The sequence below is a fragment of the Toxotes jaculatrix genome, chromosome 16, assembly GCF_017976425.1.
Source record: "Toxotes jaculatrix isolate fToxJac2 chromosome 16, fToxJac2.pri, whole genome shotgun sequence".
Classification (NCBI taxonomy): Eukaryota; Metazoa; Chordata; class Actinopteri; family Toxotidae; genus Toxotes; species Toxotes jaculatrix.
Genome location: NC_054409.1, coordinates 25,288,487 through 25,304,449, shown reverse-complemented (window position 1 = coordinate 25,304,449; position 15,963 = coordinate 25,288,487). Strand labels below are relative to the sequence as shown.

The 15,963-nt window shown below is 43.0% G+C and overlaps 2 protein-coding genes across 2 annotated transcripts; one reads left to right on the top strand and one right to left on the bottom strand.

Moving 5' to 3' along the window:
* Positions 1-115: 115 nt before the first annotated feature.
* Positions 116-8,256, top strand: ugcg (UDP-glucose ceramide glucosyltransferase). The gene is made up of 10 exons (XM_041058468.1): positions 116-564; positions 3,408-3,552; positions 3,865-3,967; positions 4,133-4,234; positions 4,338-4,450; positions 4,938-5,116; positions 5,197-5,283; positions 5,537-5,644; positions 5,782-5,860; positions 6,287-8,256. Exons 1-10 carry the CDS (start codon positions 467-469, stop codon positions 6,455-6,457), a joined length of 1,185 nt encoding a protein of 394 aa, XP_040914402.1. The 5' UTR covers positions 116-466; the 3' UTR covers positions 6,458-8,256.
* Positions 8,257-9,435: 1,179 nt separating this feature from the next.
* Positions 9,436-15,947, bottom strand: LOC121195179 (polypyrimidine tract-binding protein 3-like). Its single transcript, XM_041058466.1, has 14 exons — positions 15,859-15,947; positions 14,940-15,003; positions 14,669-14,835; positions 14,353-14,487; positions 13,964-14,125; positions 13,745-13,855; positions 13,444-13,600; positions 13,275-13,334; positions 12,975-13,087; positions 12,856-12,889; positions 12,375-12,467; positions 11,774-11,996; positions 11,551-11,628; positions 9,436-11,275 (listed from the first exon to the last, which is right to left on the bottom strand). Exons 2-14 carry the CDS (start codon positions 14,962-14,964, stop codon positions 11,143-11,145), a joined length of 1,491 nt encoding a protein of 496 aa, XP_040914400.1. The 5' UTR covers positions 14,965-15,003; positions 15,859-15,947; the 3' UTR covers positions 9,436-11,142.
* Between the last annotated feature and the right edge of the window lie 16 nt (positions 15,948-15,963).

Genomic DNA, 15,963 nt, shown 5'->3' with positions numbered 1-15,963 from the left:
TGGTCTTTGTCCCTTGGACTGTCCATCTGTATTGTGTTTTTTTATTATTCTAACAGAAAAACATAATTTAAAAAAATAAAAGCCTTTATTTTGAAGTTGGCAGGAAGTAGTACTCTCTCCGTTGCTACCGTCCTGTGCCCCCTCCCGGTTGGTCAGCTGACCGTCGGTGGGTCTGCTGACTGTCAAACCCCTGAATCTCTCACCGTGACCCGGACACCAGCATCACCAGGCCGAGCCCGGTCTCTTTGTCACGGTTACCTGAGCCCGTGGCCCGGATTGGCACCTGACGTGCTCCGCCGTCAGCGGGATCGTTGGCCTAAACCAAGACGAGCTCAGCGCAGAGTCGGACCTTCTCATTCCGCTTCTCCGATCGATCCCACTCCGAGGCCGGTTAGCTGGTCGACTCTACCGCGAGCCCCAGTGACCCCTCAGCCGGCCCCCCGCCCGGCAGCCCCCGCTGACAGCCATGGCCCTGCTGGACCTCGCCATGCAGGGACTCGCCGTGTTCGGCTTCATCCTGTTCTTCGTGCTGTGGCTCATGCACTTCATGTCCATCATTTACGTGTAAGTGAACGGCACCGCGAGGCTAACGGCTAGGCTAACAGCTAGCAGAGTGACGCCTCTGTTTCCTGCCTTTATTTCAATGATTAATCCAAACATATTTGTCACTTTCGCTATGAAACATAAAAATCAAGCAAGCGGAGCTTTTCGGCGGGTTTCTGAACCCGTGGCAGCCGAAAAACCCGCTGTGTCCGTACGGTTAGCTGCTGTTGGGCGTTTTCCTGGTAAACCGCTAGCTGGTTAGCTCTGCCAGTTAATTCCGCTCACTCGGGGTTCGCGTTGCTTCTGCGACACAAATTAATGAAAGTCGAATTATTTTGAAGTGTATTCAGCTGGGACAGTTTACAACGAAACCAACTGAGTTTGTTAACGTTATTTACAGGATTGACTCGGTTTGTCAGAGTTAGCCTCATAAATTTCCTGTTTCCTCTGTTGACGTCGAATTTTAAAATCTGATTTAATAATGTTGATAGCGGCCGTTAATCAATAACAGGCGGACTGTTTCAGAGTCAGAGGCCCGGGTCGTAGATACAGATGTTTTTTACTGTAGTGTTTAACTTCATTTCAGAATCAGAATAATCTTTATAATGTAGATCTGACTGGGCAGAGAATCTGGCTGTGGACAATATATTATGTACAGTATAATGCAGATTGTCATATAACTTGTTTCTTATGAAGGCAGCTGAGGAGCGACTGGTTTTATAACAGTTTGGTGCAGTGTTCCTGTTCAGGGCCAAGAGCGGTTTTTCCAGTAGCTCTTTCCTAATAATTTCCGTTGGTGTGACTGTAAAATCCGTTGAAGGGAACTTTTCAGAATCAGATTTGGACACATGTGGTCTGATTTTATTTTATTTTATTACACTCAGCTGAACTTGCTCCATGGTTTTCGTAGCAGCAAATATGACCCGTAAATTCCTTGAAGTTTCCTGAAAGGTCATTGAATTTGGGATCATGCTGATCAGGTCCTCGTAGTCTGTCTGCTCATCTGCCTTTTCTCTCATTTATCCAAATACACTCAGTTTCCAGGCTGTTAAAGGTGTTAATGTGATTCTCTGCAACTTAAAAACATGATCAGAGATATCCAGGATGTTTAAAGACCTTTTCCAGGACTGCAGATTTTATATAACTGCTCTGCATCAAATATTAAATACATTTTAAGGTACATTTTGTTTCCAGGTTTCAAGAGCGAGTTTTTAGAGTCGGGACCTGTTACCTCTGATGACTGTTCTGTTTTACTACGCAGCTGATGAATAAACTGCAGCTGGACCTCATGACCATGATTAACAGCTGCAGGAGAAAAGGCCTTGAGTTTGGTGTGATAGTGAAAAATGGCCAAAGGAGAAATGTGGTGAAATCTGTGGTGGTCGGTCCAAACTGAGGTCCACTGAAAAATCTCTGTCAGAAATTTAAGATCAGACTCTCTGAATGTGCCAGCATATCAGTGAGACTGGAGCAGGTGCATGATGGGAGCTGATGAGCTGACGCCGTCTGAGTCTGTAGGTGCCGTGAAACAGTGTGTTTCACCTGCAGCAAAGAGCTCAGTGCGACTGATCTGTACGCTGCTGAGTTACACCAGGACGGTTTCATTCTGACAGATGTCTGTTCAGTCTCTGTCTGTTTCCACACGAGGGAGCACACAGGTGAGCGGTGGCTGAGCTGAGGAAGGTACTGAAACATGTCTGTATGTTGTGGAGCTGACTGAAGGAGTCACAGGAAGTGCTCTGAGGTGAGCACTGACCACCGTCAGGAGCTCAGCTGTTCACAGACTCAGGCCGTGGGATGGACAAAGGCTAATTACTACCTGGATAACTAAAACCACAGCACATTGTTTTGCTGCCCCACAGAATTCTAACTGCTGGTGTGACCAAACCAACAGGACTGAAACCTCTGATTCTTTAATGCTTCAGTCTGCATGTAGTGATTATTTTTATTATTGATGAATCTACAGATTATTTTCAGGATCAATCGTTTGCTCTGAAATGCTTAGTGTTCAGTGTTCACTATCAGAGAGTTTTGAAAAATGGAAAAATAATTTCAGACTATGAAGCGGGTATGAAGATAGTTGCTGATTAATCTGATCGATTGATCGTCGGAGTTCTACTTGAGCCTGAGCTTGGAGACGTATAGATCACAATATATGGATAAATCCATCATTTTCATATTGTGGTTCTGTGACATTATAGATTTTAAAGGAAGCTTTTATGTAAAATAACCTTGTTAGTTTTTATCACACTGATTCAAAAGTCATGTGAATTTGAACTTCTTGAACTGTGCACCTTACCCCCCCTTGTATTTTGTTTTTTTCTCTTCATATTGTTGTATAGCTTTCCTTTTACATTTTGACTTGCACTAAACTTATTTAATTTAATCTTATTTTATTTTATTTTATTCTATTCTATGTTGTATATTTATACATGTTGCACTGGAGAAGGAGATGCTTTCCATCTCGTTGTACATGTAAAAGATGTCCAATGACAATAAAAGGCATTCTATTCTATGAATAATGAAAAAACAGACATTAAAGGGACAGATGCTGCAGGTCGCCATGAACCGTCTGCTATCAGGGTGGAATCATGTGACCAACTTTAAATGTTTGTCATTATTTAAACGTTGAGACCAGTTTACCTCTGGGTGAGTCACACACACACACACACACGCCTGTACTTTGGGGGCTGGCAGACAAAAGTTCGATCCAGAGGAAAACTGGTGTGAATGTTAATGACGAACATTTACGGTCAGTCACGTGACCGTTCAGATAATCGTCAGATACTGCATGTCCCCGTTAAAGGAAGTTGCTGGTGAGCTGATGGCTTCTGACCTTTGACCTTTGTCTCTCTGTCTTTCAGGCGTCTCCATCTCCACAAGAAACGGTCGGAGGTCAAACAGTCCTTTGTGCAGCTGGCAGGAGTTTCTCTGCTGAAGCCGCTAAAGGGCGTCGACCCAAACCTGATCTCCAACCTGGAGACATTTTTCACTCTGGATTACCCTAAGGTGACTCATCACTGCCCCAACGACCATCTGACCCCCGGACAACTTTCTAACTGCCCCTGGTTTCCACCTGACTCCCCATAAACTTGGCTACCCCATTAACATCCTCCTGCCTCCATCGATCATTTAACTCATCCTACCTGCCCAGCTCACTACTGTTTAACTGCCCTTCGCTACAGCTCCTGTCTTCTGCTGCCTGGTTACCTCTTACTGGGCCTAACTACCATCTGACCTCCCAACCACCACCTACGTAAACATGGTCTGTTTTTGGGGAGGGATTTGCAGGCTTGTGTAATTTGAATGTTTGTTTTGCAGTATGAGATCCTGCTGTGCGTTCAGGATCAGGACGATCCAGCTGTTGATGTCTGTAAGAAGTTGTTGGGCAAATATCCCAACGTAGACGCTCGATTATTCATCGGTGAGAAACGATTTGTCTTTCCTGTTCACTGTTTTCCATATTCAGTTTATTCACCGTTTAATCTGTTATGTGCTCGTGTATTAACTCACTTCATCTAATTTGCTGTTTGTATCTTTTAGCATCGTTAGCAGCTAACATTAGCGTGTGTTGCTCTTTGGTTCTCAGGGGGGAAGAAAGTTGGAATCAACCCCAAGATCAACAACCTGATGCCAGGCTACGAAGGAGCCAAATACGACCTGGTCTGGATCTGTGACAGTGGCATCAGAGGTCCGAACCTTCTCTGCTAACGTAGATTTACTGTTTCGGTTTTGACAATCAACTGTTCATGATCAGTGCTAATGCTAACTGTGTGTGTGTGTGTGTGTGGCAGTGAAACCTGACACGCTGACAGATTTGACCAGTCAGATGACAGAGAAGGTAGGATTGGTCCATGGTTTGCCATATGTTGCCGACCGCCAAGGCTTCGCTGCCACACTGGAACAGGTAAGGCTAACAAGCTAACGTCATGCTCACTGCTGATGGTTTCCAGCTGCTCTAAATATGTTTAGTGACCTGATACCCAGTGCTGATGTTGTGGTTAACTATGTTTATAAATGCTATTTAGCGTGTCTGTGTAAGTTATCTTTCATAGGTCATAGGTCATAGTTATGCTATGGGTTGATTTGACGGCAACTGGACTTCTTATTTACCACTAGCCTCTGAAGCTAATATGACAAATATTTTCTAGCCATTCCATATTTTTAACAAGCTTTTCATAGCTGTTAGTGCTAACATTGCTATTGCATGTTGATTACATCTTGTTTTTTGAAGCTCACTACTAAAGGTTTGATGCTAACACATGATACTTACTGCTAAATCTGTCACTAGCCAGCAGCTAATACTAACCTAGCTTCTCCATCTCAGCTAATGCGATGGCAGTAAATGGTTTTTGTGGCTTCACTGACGCTAACAGATGCTAACCTGTCTCCAGGTTTATTTTGGGACGTCTCACCCTCGTTCCTACATCTCGGCTAACGTGACAGGGATAAAGTGCGTGACAGGGATGTCGTGTCTGATGAGGAAGGACGTGTTGGATCAGGCCGGCGGATTGGTCGCCTTCGCTCAGTACATCGCCGAAGATTACTTCATGGCTAAAGCCATTGCTGACAGGTTAGCATGTTAGCATTAGCACCTGGCTGATGTTTTCGTGGGCAGAACTGTTCACCTGATGATCTATTTTGTTACTTCAGAGGCTGGAAGTTCTCCATGGCAACACAGGTGGCGATGCAGAATTCAGGATCATACTCCATTGGCCAGTTTCAGTCCCGCATGATCAGGTGACCTTAGATCTCTTCATCTGATTGGCTGTTACATTAGCCATATTCAAGCATTTTTTTCTTCAAACGTATCAAAGCGACTGAAAATCCAGAGCTGAGCTGAGCCCAGTGACACGTTCTGTCAGTCAGCTAATGTTGCTGCTGTGTATCAGCCTCTAGCTGCAGGTTTATTTCATTAACTGAACTTTAAATACATTTGACTCCAGACGTTTTCAACGAGCTGATGTTCAGAATGTTTTGTTAATATTTTCAGGTGGACGAAGTTGAGGATCAACATGCTTCCCGGCACCGTGTTGGAGCCTGTGTCCGAGTGCTTCCTGGCCAGCCTCATCATTGGCTGGGCTGCTCATCATGTGTTCAGGTACACAGCCAATCACAGAGTGGGTTATGATGTAGCTGTTGCTGGGCGGAGTTCTCAGAAGTTTACTTCAGAATAAACAGTGAAGGGAGCGTTTGATGGAAGTGTATCTGTGAGAAAACGACCTGTGTGTGTTTTAGGTGGGACATGATGGTGTTCTTCATGTGTCACTGTCTGGCCTGGTTTATATCCGACTACATCCAGCTCACCGGAGTCCAGGTACCTCCCTTCACCCAGATCATGGGCTTTTAATTTGACAGGATCTTTTTTCTTTTTTTGTACAAAAATATTAACTGACACGTTTTTGTAGACTTTTATTTTGAAAGGTTATTGATAAATGGGAGTTATGATGTTAATATTTTATTTACGTATTACGAAAACGTATTATTTTATATTTACTGTAAATTTCTTCATTTTCATTTGTGTAAGAAAAAATGCAATGAAAAATAAAAAAAATGAAAATTTATCACGATGAAAAATAAAATGTAAAAAACAAACAAACATCAATATATAAAATAACAATAAATAATTATTAATTCAATTCAATTAATAATTATTCAATAAAAGAAATAAAACATAAATATAAGATGAAACCAAAAATAGACAGTCACTGATCGATTATTGATCGATGACATCATCTCGCAGGGCGGCTCCCTGTGCTTCTCGAAGCTGGACTTCGCTGTGGCCTGGTTCATCCGAGAGTCGATGGCGGTGCAGATCTTCCTGTCGGCTCTGTGGGACCCGACCATCAGCTGGAGGACCGGACGTTACCGGCTGCGCTGCGGCGGCACTGCCGAAGAGATCCTCGACGTCTAGTTACCACGGTAACTGGCTGTGCCCTCGTCCTTCTCTTCCTCGTCTCCACGATCAGACGAGGACGATGAAGGAGAGAAAGAGACTGATGTTTATTTGTTTTTGTTTTTTATGAGAAAAACTGAAGCGTGTGTGTGTTTGTGTGTTTTTAACTATTTATGTTCCTTTTGGTGCTAAAACGAAATGATGCCAGAACAAGCCAATGAGAGCGCAGGAAGGAAGGACGAAAGGAAAGGTGACGCATCGCACTGAATCTGATCTTTGATTGGACCAGAAGAACAGAAATTGAGAAAAAATCAGCCAATGAGGAGAGAGGAGTTCAAATTCTATCTCCTCATTGGCTGAATTTTCAGTTTTTTCTTTGTCGGCTTTTCCTGTTGGGTTTTCAGGAACCAGGGACCAGATTTAGTTTTTGGATCCACGTCAGTCCTTGTTCTCAGGGTGGGACTTTGTGGTGGTTCAGTTCTGTTGTGGTGGAGTTTGCACGGCTTCTGCTCGCGGTGCCTAAAGAGACTCGCTTTGGTTGAAGAGGTGAATTTTCTGCTCGAGTCAGATTCCAGGAAAACGATCTGTTGATCTGTGCAGTTTAAAGCAGGAGTGTTCAACGTTTTTCAGGCCAAGGACCTGAAACTGATGGAGAGATGGAGCAGGGACGCCCCCCCCCCCCCCGCCTCGCTAAAATGTTCAATTCATGTTAATGTTCACGACCCCCCTGCATTACCTCCGCGGACCCCCTAGGGCTCACGGACTCCCTGTTGAAGACCTCTGGTTTAAAGGTTTAAACAGGTGTCACTGCGATCAGCCAATGAGAAGAGAGAATGGATTTCTTCTAAATGACCTGATGTTTGACTGAAAAACAAAAAAACGCTGCTTCACTAAAGATAAAAAGAAAAGACGCGATCGTGAAACTGGTCTCGTCATAAAAGAGACATTTGTAACGGAACTGAACAAAAAATGCCTCATTACGAGAGCTGATGTGATCGGATGTTTATTGAGTTATTAAAATAATTACAAGAACTTTATTCAGTTATTTGGGACAAAATAATTTTCATAATTATGGAATATTTTGTGATTATGAAACATCTCATAATTAAAAAAAACTTTGTCTTGTGACATTTTTTCTTGTATTTATTACAAGAAAATGAGTAATTATGAGATAAGTAATCAGTAGATTAAACATGTTAATTACAAAAAGTCTCAGTATTTTGTCTATAGTGAAGATGCTTCTGTCCCACAAGACGTCGAAGTGACGCAGAAAAGAAGCAGCTACAACAACAGCAGCAGCCAATGAGATCAGAGAATCTTTGATTAGTGAATCTTTTTTTGGGGGTGGGGCTTAAACTCTTCCCCCGACATAAAAGACGTCAACACGATCCAGCACTGAATTAATTCCAGTATTTTGTGATGTTTAATGGTCACATTTCATTTCATTCACAAAAAAACATCGGACCAAAACAAAAAAATTCACATTTCTGAACGTTTTTTTGTTTTGAAGAGTCTGACACTGTCCTCTGTGTGTGTGTGTGTGTGACAGAGAGTGTGTGTGTGTGTGTGGACGATCTCGGGTGTTTTCTAAACCCGCATTGCTTTACTGTTAGCTGTTAGCCGTTAGCTGTTAGCGTAACCACAGGCGGTTTGGTTGATGACATCAGAGTCGGACGAACCCCTGATGCTGTCGTCCAGTGAGATCAGTATGATTCTTATTTGTTTTTTTTTTTGTAATGTTGTTGATGCTGCTGACGTCTGCAGCTGACGATTGTCAACACAGGAGCGATAAAATAAAGTTTTATCCTTTCAAAGATGAAAGGTCTCGTAGGACGTGTTTGTTGTGCTTTGCTGGGAGGACGGACACGAGACGGGTCACCGGTTATCAGATCGTTTATTTATTCAGTGATTCATTGATTCATGCTACAACTTCCTGTCACAGTTTCGGAATAAATAAAACTTCGCAGACAAAAGCCCCGCCCACCACCACCACCCCATGCACTGTTTCAATATTAAAAATAGTTCATATGATAATAATGACAATAACAGTCACACCTGCTCCCACAATGCACCACATGTACTTTACATTCATTAGAATAAAAACTTCAGAGTTTGGGTGTCTTCATGTTACAAGCATGTAACATGAAGTAGTTGCAGCTTAAACACACTTGTTCTTCCCAAGAAAACGTTTGCAAGAAAGTTCTGTAACACACGATAAACGTATTTAACATGTAACATGTTACATTTCCTGTGATCACACAGAGGAGCACACAGAGTAAAACACAAGTCAAACGCAAGTGTGCGTGTCGGAGTGTATTTATACCACACGTTACACAAAATGAAAAAATCGGGGGGTGTGGTTTGATGAGTGGGTGGGGCTATATGAAAAGTTGTAGAGTTTTTACTCATTTAAACCCTGAAAGGAGATGTTACCGTGATGTTACCGTTTGGAAAAAAACTTCACTTCATGTGAAACAAATATCGGAACTTCAAACACATAAAAAACCAAAAGTTTAAAGATACGTTAAACTAGAAGTATCGTGTCACAAAAAAATCTAATTAGTAGAAAAAGAAAAGAAGTGCCGTTTATTCAGGAAGTGATGTCATAATGAGAAAATGATTTGGTCCAATTAAAAGGCACACAAACTTTGGCTTGGTTTGACCCCTCCCCCACTTCTTTATAGAATTCACCAAATTAAAAAAAAAACGAACGTTTGCTTAAATAAAATAATGAATAAAAACGATACGAAAATTCTAGAAATATGAAAAATAAAGTAAAATTTCTTTGCTGTAACGTGTGGACAGCTCTCGTTCACCAAATCAGAAGGTCAGAGGTCACAAGGCAAACTGGGAATTGGCAACTTCCTGTTTTTTTCTGGCTTGTTTCCTGTTTAAAGAAAATCCCCAAAATCACACATCCAAACTAAATGAAAGAAAAAGGAAAAACAGCTGATTTTTACTTTAACGATGGAGAAAAAATAACATGAAAAAAAAGCTGAATTTGAATTAAATATATTTTAATAGGAAAAAGAACAAAGAACAAATCACAGCTCAGTTTGACACTCATTTACACACACACACACACACACATATATAAATACACAGATACGCAGGTGGGCGGGACGTTGAAAGCATTATCTAGTTCACGTTTACAGTATAAATACATTCATGATTATAAAACCTTCCCAAAAATATATACCAACAATAAAACATGTAACAAAAAATATTTTTAACTAGGTGAAAAAATTCTACAAAAAACATGAAAGTCAGATCAACACGACCTGCGACTGAAACTCACCCGACCACCGTTTAAAAACCAAAAACCAGCAGAAAAATAAGGCACAGAAGAAGGTTTGTTGAGATCACAGGCGGCTAAATTCTAAAATCATAATAATGATGATAATCAACCAATCAGATGGCAGCATGAAGCGCCGATGGAAAGGCACAAAAATCATAAAAAAAGTTTGTGAAAGTTAGTGAAACTAAAGTAAATAAATAAGTTCAGTAATTACAGTTTACACGACTGAATCTGCGTCCATGCTGAGGAACTGGGAATACAAAATAAACTACATGGAAAATTTGAATCTTTCCGTTATTTGGAATTTTAAGAAAAGGCAGATTTTATTTTTCCTGATTTTTTTTCTGCATCACATTGATTTAACATTTAGACAAATACAGTTCAACTCACTCATTAACTCCTTGTTGGACTCCACTACCCACAATGCATTGGTACTTAGCTCTCAGTCCTCTCAGGAATGTGCTCTGTAACCAGTGTAACCATGGCGATGACCCCTCATTGTGACATCATCCGTTACTGTGATGTCTGCGAGTGTTTGTAGGCACAGATCGTTGATGTGTTGGGGCTCTCCCATTGGTCTGTTTGTTCCCACCGTGAGCCAATCAGAATCCTGGACATCTGATTGGTTAGTCACCTTCAAAGGTCAAAGGTCAGATGACAGGGCTGGAGGGGAAAAAGGTCAAAATGTCCAGAAAGTGTGTGACATCAGAGACTCCGAGGTCAGAGGCCCAGCAACTTCAGCACTGACGCTAACGAGCTATCAGACGTTAGTTAGCTATTAGTGTGTTAGCCTTTAGCCTCCATGCTAGGTAGCATTTATGCAGTTAGCTGCAGTAAGTCGGAAAGAGCTGGAAAAATATTTGAATGTCATTTTTCTGTCCAATACTGAGATTTAAATTTAGCATCTGTTTTTCTAAGTTACGTTAAAGGATCGAACAACGCGTCAAACATTAAACTAACTCTGTGGATTAACACAGTCCAGCTCAAGAAATGCTGACTTTAACGTAAACTTAGTACTGTAGCTAAATTCAAAGCTGACAAGCTAAAAGCTGCTGCTGCTGCTAAACTGGTGGCTAACAGCTGACTAAACTCAAAGCTAACCGGATATCGCCGTGTTGTGTCCCGTGGGAGCTGCTGCAATCAGAAGTTACCAACTTGTAAATATGGGTCGAAGATTCCTGCAAAGCTCAGAGCTCCCACATCTTCAGGAGGAGGCCTATTAAACATGGCCGCCTTGTGTCATTCAAACCTAAATTTATGTTAATCTGAATCATTCTCAACCCTCATACTAAACTTGAAGCAAACAGGCTAATAGCTAAGGTAACACTGCTGAAAGTCCAGGGCCACTTGCCGAGGTCAGCTGATCTGCTTCACATTTATCTGTGAGGAGTTCCAGGGTCAAAGGTCAGATGGTGGACTTGGAGAAGGAGACTCGGAGGTGCTGGTTGTGGTCCAGCTGGTGGTCGTGCAGTGCGATCAGAGCCTCGATGGCCTCCTCCACTGACGCCAACTGCATCAGAGCCATCTTCCTATCCTTCCTGTGACATCAGAGGAAATGACATCATCAGACAGACTCTGCTGATGTCACTAAATCTAATTTACTGTGATCCACGACCAAGAAAAGCAGCAAACTCCCACCTTTAAATGTTTAACACCTCAAATTTGACTGAAACCACCTGCTGATTCTGATTTTTACCAAAGCTCAGTTAACCTGATCGGCTAACCTGATCGGCTAACCTGATCGGTTAACCTGATCAGGTTAACCAACGAACTGCAGCACCAAGCAAACGTGGTCACTGTTGTTGTTACTCACTGGAAAAACTTGAAGCCTTTGACGGTGAATCCACTGGAGGAAAATAAATCCTTCAACACCTCCTCACTGACCGAGGAGCTAGGAGACAAGGAGGCAAGAAAGGAAGGAAAATAAATGAACACTGTTCTTAAACACTGAGAAACTGAACTGGGTCCGTCACTCCACGTTCCAGTTCGTTAGTAAATGATGTGAAGTGAATCGGATGTGGGTGAATGAATCTTACGGGATGTTGGAGAGGTGCAGCGTCGCCGACGGAGGGAAAATGTTGTTAAAGTTTTTGGATCCAGGTTTTTTGAAGCGGTGGAGGGCAGAGCCTGAGAAGTCCCGAGTCAGCGCCTGCTCCTCTTGCCCCGCCCCCCCACGAGGCAGCTGCACCACTGGGTGTTTGGACAATGTCACTCGAATCACGTTACCATGGAGACGCTGGCCGTTCAGGTGACTCATTGCTGCCAGGAAGAAAAAATAAAAAATTCATTTTAAAAAATGAAGATAAAATGAACTTGTTTAAAACAAAACAATTACTTTTACAAATATAACATTTAAAATACTAAACTTTTTTATGGTAAAAAAAAGTTTTTAAATGTTTGAAAATAAAATTTACAAAATTTGAAAAATCACTATTTTATTTTGTATTTTATTAAATATTTTTAAAAGTTCTATATTAAATATTTCACATTCTAAAATGAAACTGAAAGTTTAACTGACAGTGAACAGGCTTCAGTTCACAATCACTCACCAACATTTACAGGAATCTAATAAAACAGTTGAAGATGAAAATAGGTTTTTTAAATTTCAGAATGAATAAATATAAATATGTTTCGGACCGAGCTGAGCCTGAGTGGCGTCGCTCATCTGAACGAGAGCATTTTCTTTCTTATTGAAGAGGATTTTCACTCTCTGAACGTCGCCATAAACACCTGCAAACAGAAACAAGCAGATCAACTTCAGTCTGTTCAGAACACCCATGAAAATTTTATCTGACTCCATAAGACGAGTCTACAATCATATTTCTTTATTCAGCTGTTGATAGTTTTGTTTCATATGATGCTGTTTTGAATTTAGTTTTACTGGAGCAGGAGTAAAGTCCATCACTTGTTTATTTTTTGGGTTCAAAGAAGCTGAATTCAAGCAGAAACGATACTGAATCAAATTCACAGAAAAAAGTTGCACATTTCTAATGAAAATAAAAACAAGTGTTTTCTGAATGAGGTTCTGTCTGGTGTGAGTTCGCAGCTGCTAACAGCTAACAGCTGCTAACAGTTAACAGCTGCTGTGTAAAAGCTAAACACTGAAAGCGTTTCTTACCAAACAGGATGAAGAGGCAGTGAGGAGACACGCTCTGCAGAGAAAACAGCGGTAACAACGTTAGCTGAGAGTGCAGCGCTCTGATTGGTTGGCTGTTGTGTGACAGTGTGACCTCTGACCTCTGGATTCAGGTTGGACACCAGCAGCACTGAGTGGACGGCAGGGGGCACCACCTGGAGCGAGACACGAGGGGGGGACACCAACGAGCCGGGGACGGCCGCCATGGACAGACCTGAGGACAGAAAACCCCCAGAAAACTTTATTTAAAACAGGGTAGTGTGTACAAAACTGTAAAGCTTTATTTAACAAAGAGGAAAAGATATAATGAAACTTTATTTACAACAGTGTCGAGTAAACACAAACAGCATCACACACATGAAAGTGTCATTTTAACACTGACGGCGTGTCGACTGTCTCACCTGTGTGCTGGTGGAAGGTGGGCGGGAAAGCTGCTGCCCCGTATGGAGGGAGAGCTACACCTGTAACACACACACACACACCTGTATTACCTGGGCACCACATGTCACGCTGCCGTACGTTACACTCTCTGCCGTTAGCATTGACGGTAGTACCGTTAGCTCATCTTACCAAACGCGGCGGCAGGCTCCAGCTCTCCCGTCGGTAGGTCGGCTCTGGTGAAGTCTCGACTCTTGTCGTTGTTGTATTTGACGTTGAGCGCGCTCAGTTTGGAGAAGTCGATCCTCAGTGTGCAGCAGCCATTATAAATGTTCTGACCGTCCAGAGACTGAAAGACAGGAAGACAGAGCTGCCATCTGATTGGACCAGGCTCTAAACACTGGCTCTGATTGGTGGAGTTTATCAGATGTTTTTTTCTACCAGTTTTTACTGTAATATGGTGTGAGCATGTGTGAGCGTGCACGTGACTCACGGCCTTGGCGTGCTGAGCGTGCACGGCGTCACTGAACTGCAGCAGAGCCTGAAACTGATTGTTTCTGGTGAATGTGATGATCTTCAGCACTGAGCCGAACTTACTGAAGATCTGAAAACACAGTGAAGAGAATACACAACTGTCCAACACAACACAACAACACAAACACATCCAGGTTCGACACAATCAAACTGTCACAGTGAAACAAGCTTCCCCGACCTGCTGCAGCACCTCCAGCGTCACCGGGTAAAATAAATTCTCTACGATGATCCTCAGGACGGGACTCTGACCCGGGGCCAAACCCCGCCCTTCCCCTGCCGACATCATGCTCCCAGAATGCACTGCTGCTGCGCTGATGGCCTGCAGTGAAGCCTGAGCTCTCTGTCAACAAACAAACAAAAATAAACAAAAGTGTGAAATTAATAATAAAAACTAAACATTACACGTTACCATAGCAACATTCTCTCTGTCACCAACACGTTAAATGAAACGTGACGCAGCTTCGATCGCAGTTAAATCTGCTGAGTTTCAGGATGAATCTAAACATTTCCACATTTTTAAATGACTGTTGTGTTGATGTGGGCGGTGCCTGAGCCGCTCCTTCTCACCTGATTGTCTGTCTTGAGCTCGCGGTGGGTGGAGTACTGAATGAAGATTGGCTGGTTCCTGACAGTGGGCGTGGCTGAGGTGTAGTAGTTCACCATGGTGACAGCTGCTTCCTCTGATGCCATCTCTAAAAACGCCTGGAAACGAAAAACAATCACGAAACACGAACAAAGAGCTGAGTCAATAAATGGATTCCAGTACGTTCAGTGTGGTTTAAACATGGAGCGAGCTCCTCAGACAGGTGAGCAGAGACAGGTGAGCTCTTCTTCTCTTTCCATCTCCGCTAATAAAACACGAGGAAACATCATCGCGTGTTACCTGGTGTTTGGTTTTCAGCGTGATCAGTTTACTAACTCGGCCGAAGGGTAGAGCCAGAGAGAGCACTTCCTGTTCAGAGATGTCAGCAGGAAGCTGACGCAGGTGAAGGACCCGTGATGGGACGCACTGAGCGCGCTCAGAAACACACAGCCTATCAGTGCCATCCACTGTGGACAGACACAAACACGCAGGTAAATACAGCATTAAACAAATCGAGTTTCAGGCAGAGAGAGGTTCACAGACACTGACAGAGAGAGGGGGGGGGTCTCACCTGTGGACAGGTTGGAGGTGCTCATGTTCGCAGGGCAGCTGAGAGACGAGCTGAACGCTGATTCCTGAGGGAGACAGATAAACTGAAGTAAACCTGGTGAAGCAGCTGAGATTCATTCATTCATTCATTCTAAACTCAAACTGTTTCAGTTACAACTGACAATTATTTTCATCATCAATTAATCTGTTGATTATGTTCATGATTAGTCAATGAGTTGTTTGGTCGTTATAAAGTCAGTGTTCCGTAAACGTCTGGTTGTGTCTGATCAACAGCTGAAAACCCACAGAGATTCAGTTTATTGGTTCAAAAACAATCCGTCAATCGATTAATCAATTAATACATGAAGAGAAAAATAACGTGTGGAACGAGCAGGTGTGCTGCTGACAGAATAAGTTTCACAGATTAAACTATTGGTGATAAATCATCAGAGTGATTGATGAATCCGAACCTGCTCGTTCTCTGTCTCTGACTCAAACTAAAAACCCGTTTTATGTTTATTCTTCATCAACATGATGATGATGAAACTGGTGTTCGGTTAATCGACTTTACGGCACATTGGGACCGTGAACACGTGACCAGTCTGCTGAGGTAAATTCGCAGAACGTGAAATGTATCCGTCTGCGCTGTACGTGAACACACAGTTATCGCGGGATTTCAGCCCATGAAACCCCACCGCTCAACCGTCACCATTCGCTCGCGACACTTTCAACCAAAACAACACCAGAAAAACCGAAACATGAGCGACAAAGAGCGCGCGAGGAGCGGATAAACGGGGGGGATTCTCTGGCGGGAAACGGTTTCCGCACACAAGTAAACAACAGCAAACGGGCGGGAGGGTCGCGCAGGTGCGGCTCAATCACCAAGGAAACGCGAGGGAGGCAGAAAGGTAAAGCAGCGGCGGGAACGTGCGGGCGCTCACCCGTCCATGGTCCGCGAGGAGGAAGAGGAGTTGTTTTGGTCCGCGAGCCTCCCGCGCTGCAGCCAGGCAGCAGAGAACAACGAGCTCACTTCCCGTTTGCTGACG

Bases quoted from the DNA above. Each gene is read 5' to 3' on its own strand.
- LOC121195179 (XM_041058466.1), bottom strand. From the start codon at position 14,964: ATGAGCACCTCCAACCTGTCCACAG. The intron at 13,856-13,963 runs GTCGGGGAAGCT...CTGTGTTTTCAG, and splicing joins CGCTGGAGGTGCTGCAGCAG to ATCTTCAGTAAGTTCGGCTC. The intron at 11,276-11,550 runs GTGAGTAACAAC...CTGATGTCACAG, and splicing joins AAAGGCTTCAAGTTTTTCCA to GAAGGATAGGAAGATGGCTC.
- ugcg (XM_041058468.1), top strand. From the start codon at position 467: ATGGCCCTGCTGGACCTCGCCATGCAGGGACTCGCCGTGTTCGGCTTC. The intron at 3,968-4,132 runs GTGAGAAACGAT...TTTGGTTCTCAG, and splicing joins AGACGCTCGATTATTCATCG to GGGGGAAGAAAGTTGGAATC. The intron at 5,284-5,536 runs GTGACCTTAGAT...TAATATTTTCAG, and splicing joins TTTCAGTCCCGCATGATCAG to GTGGACGAAGTTGAGGATCA.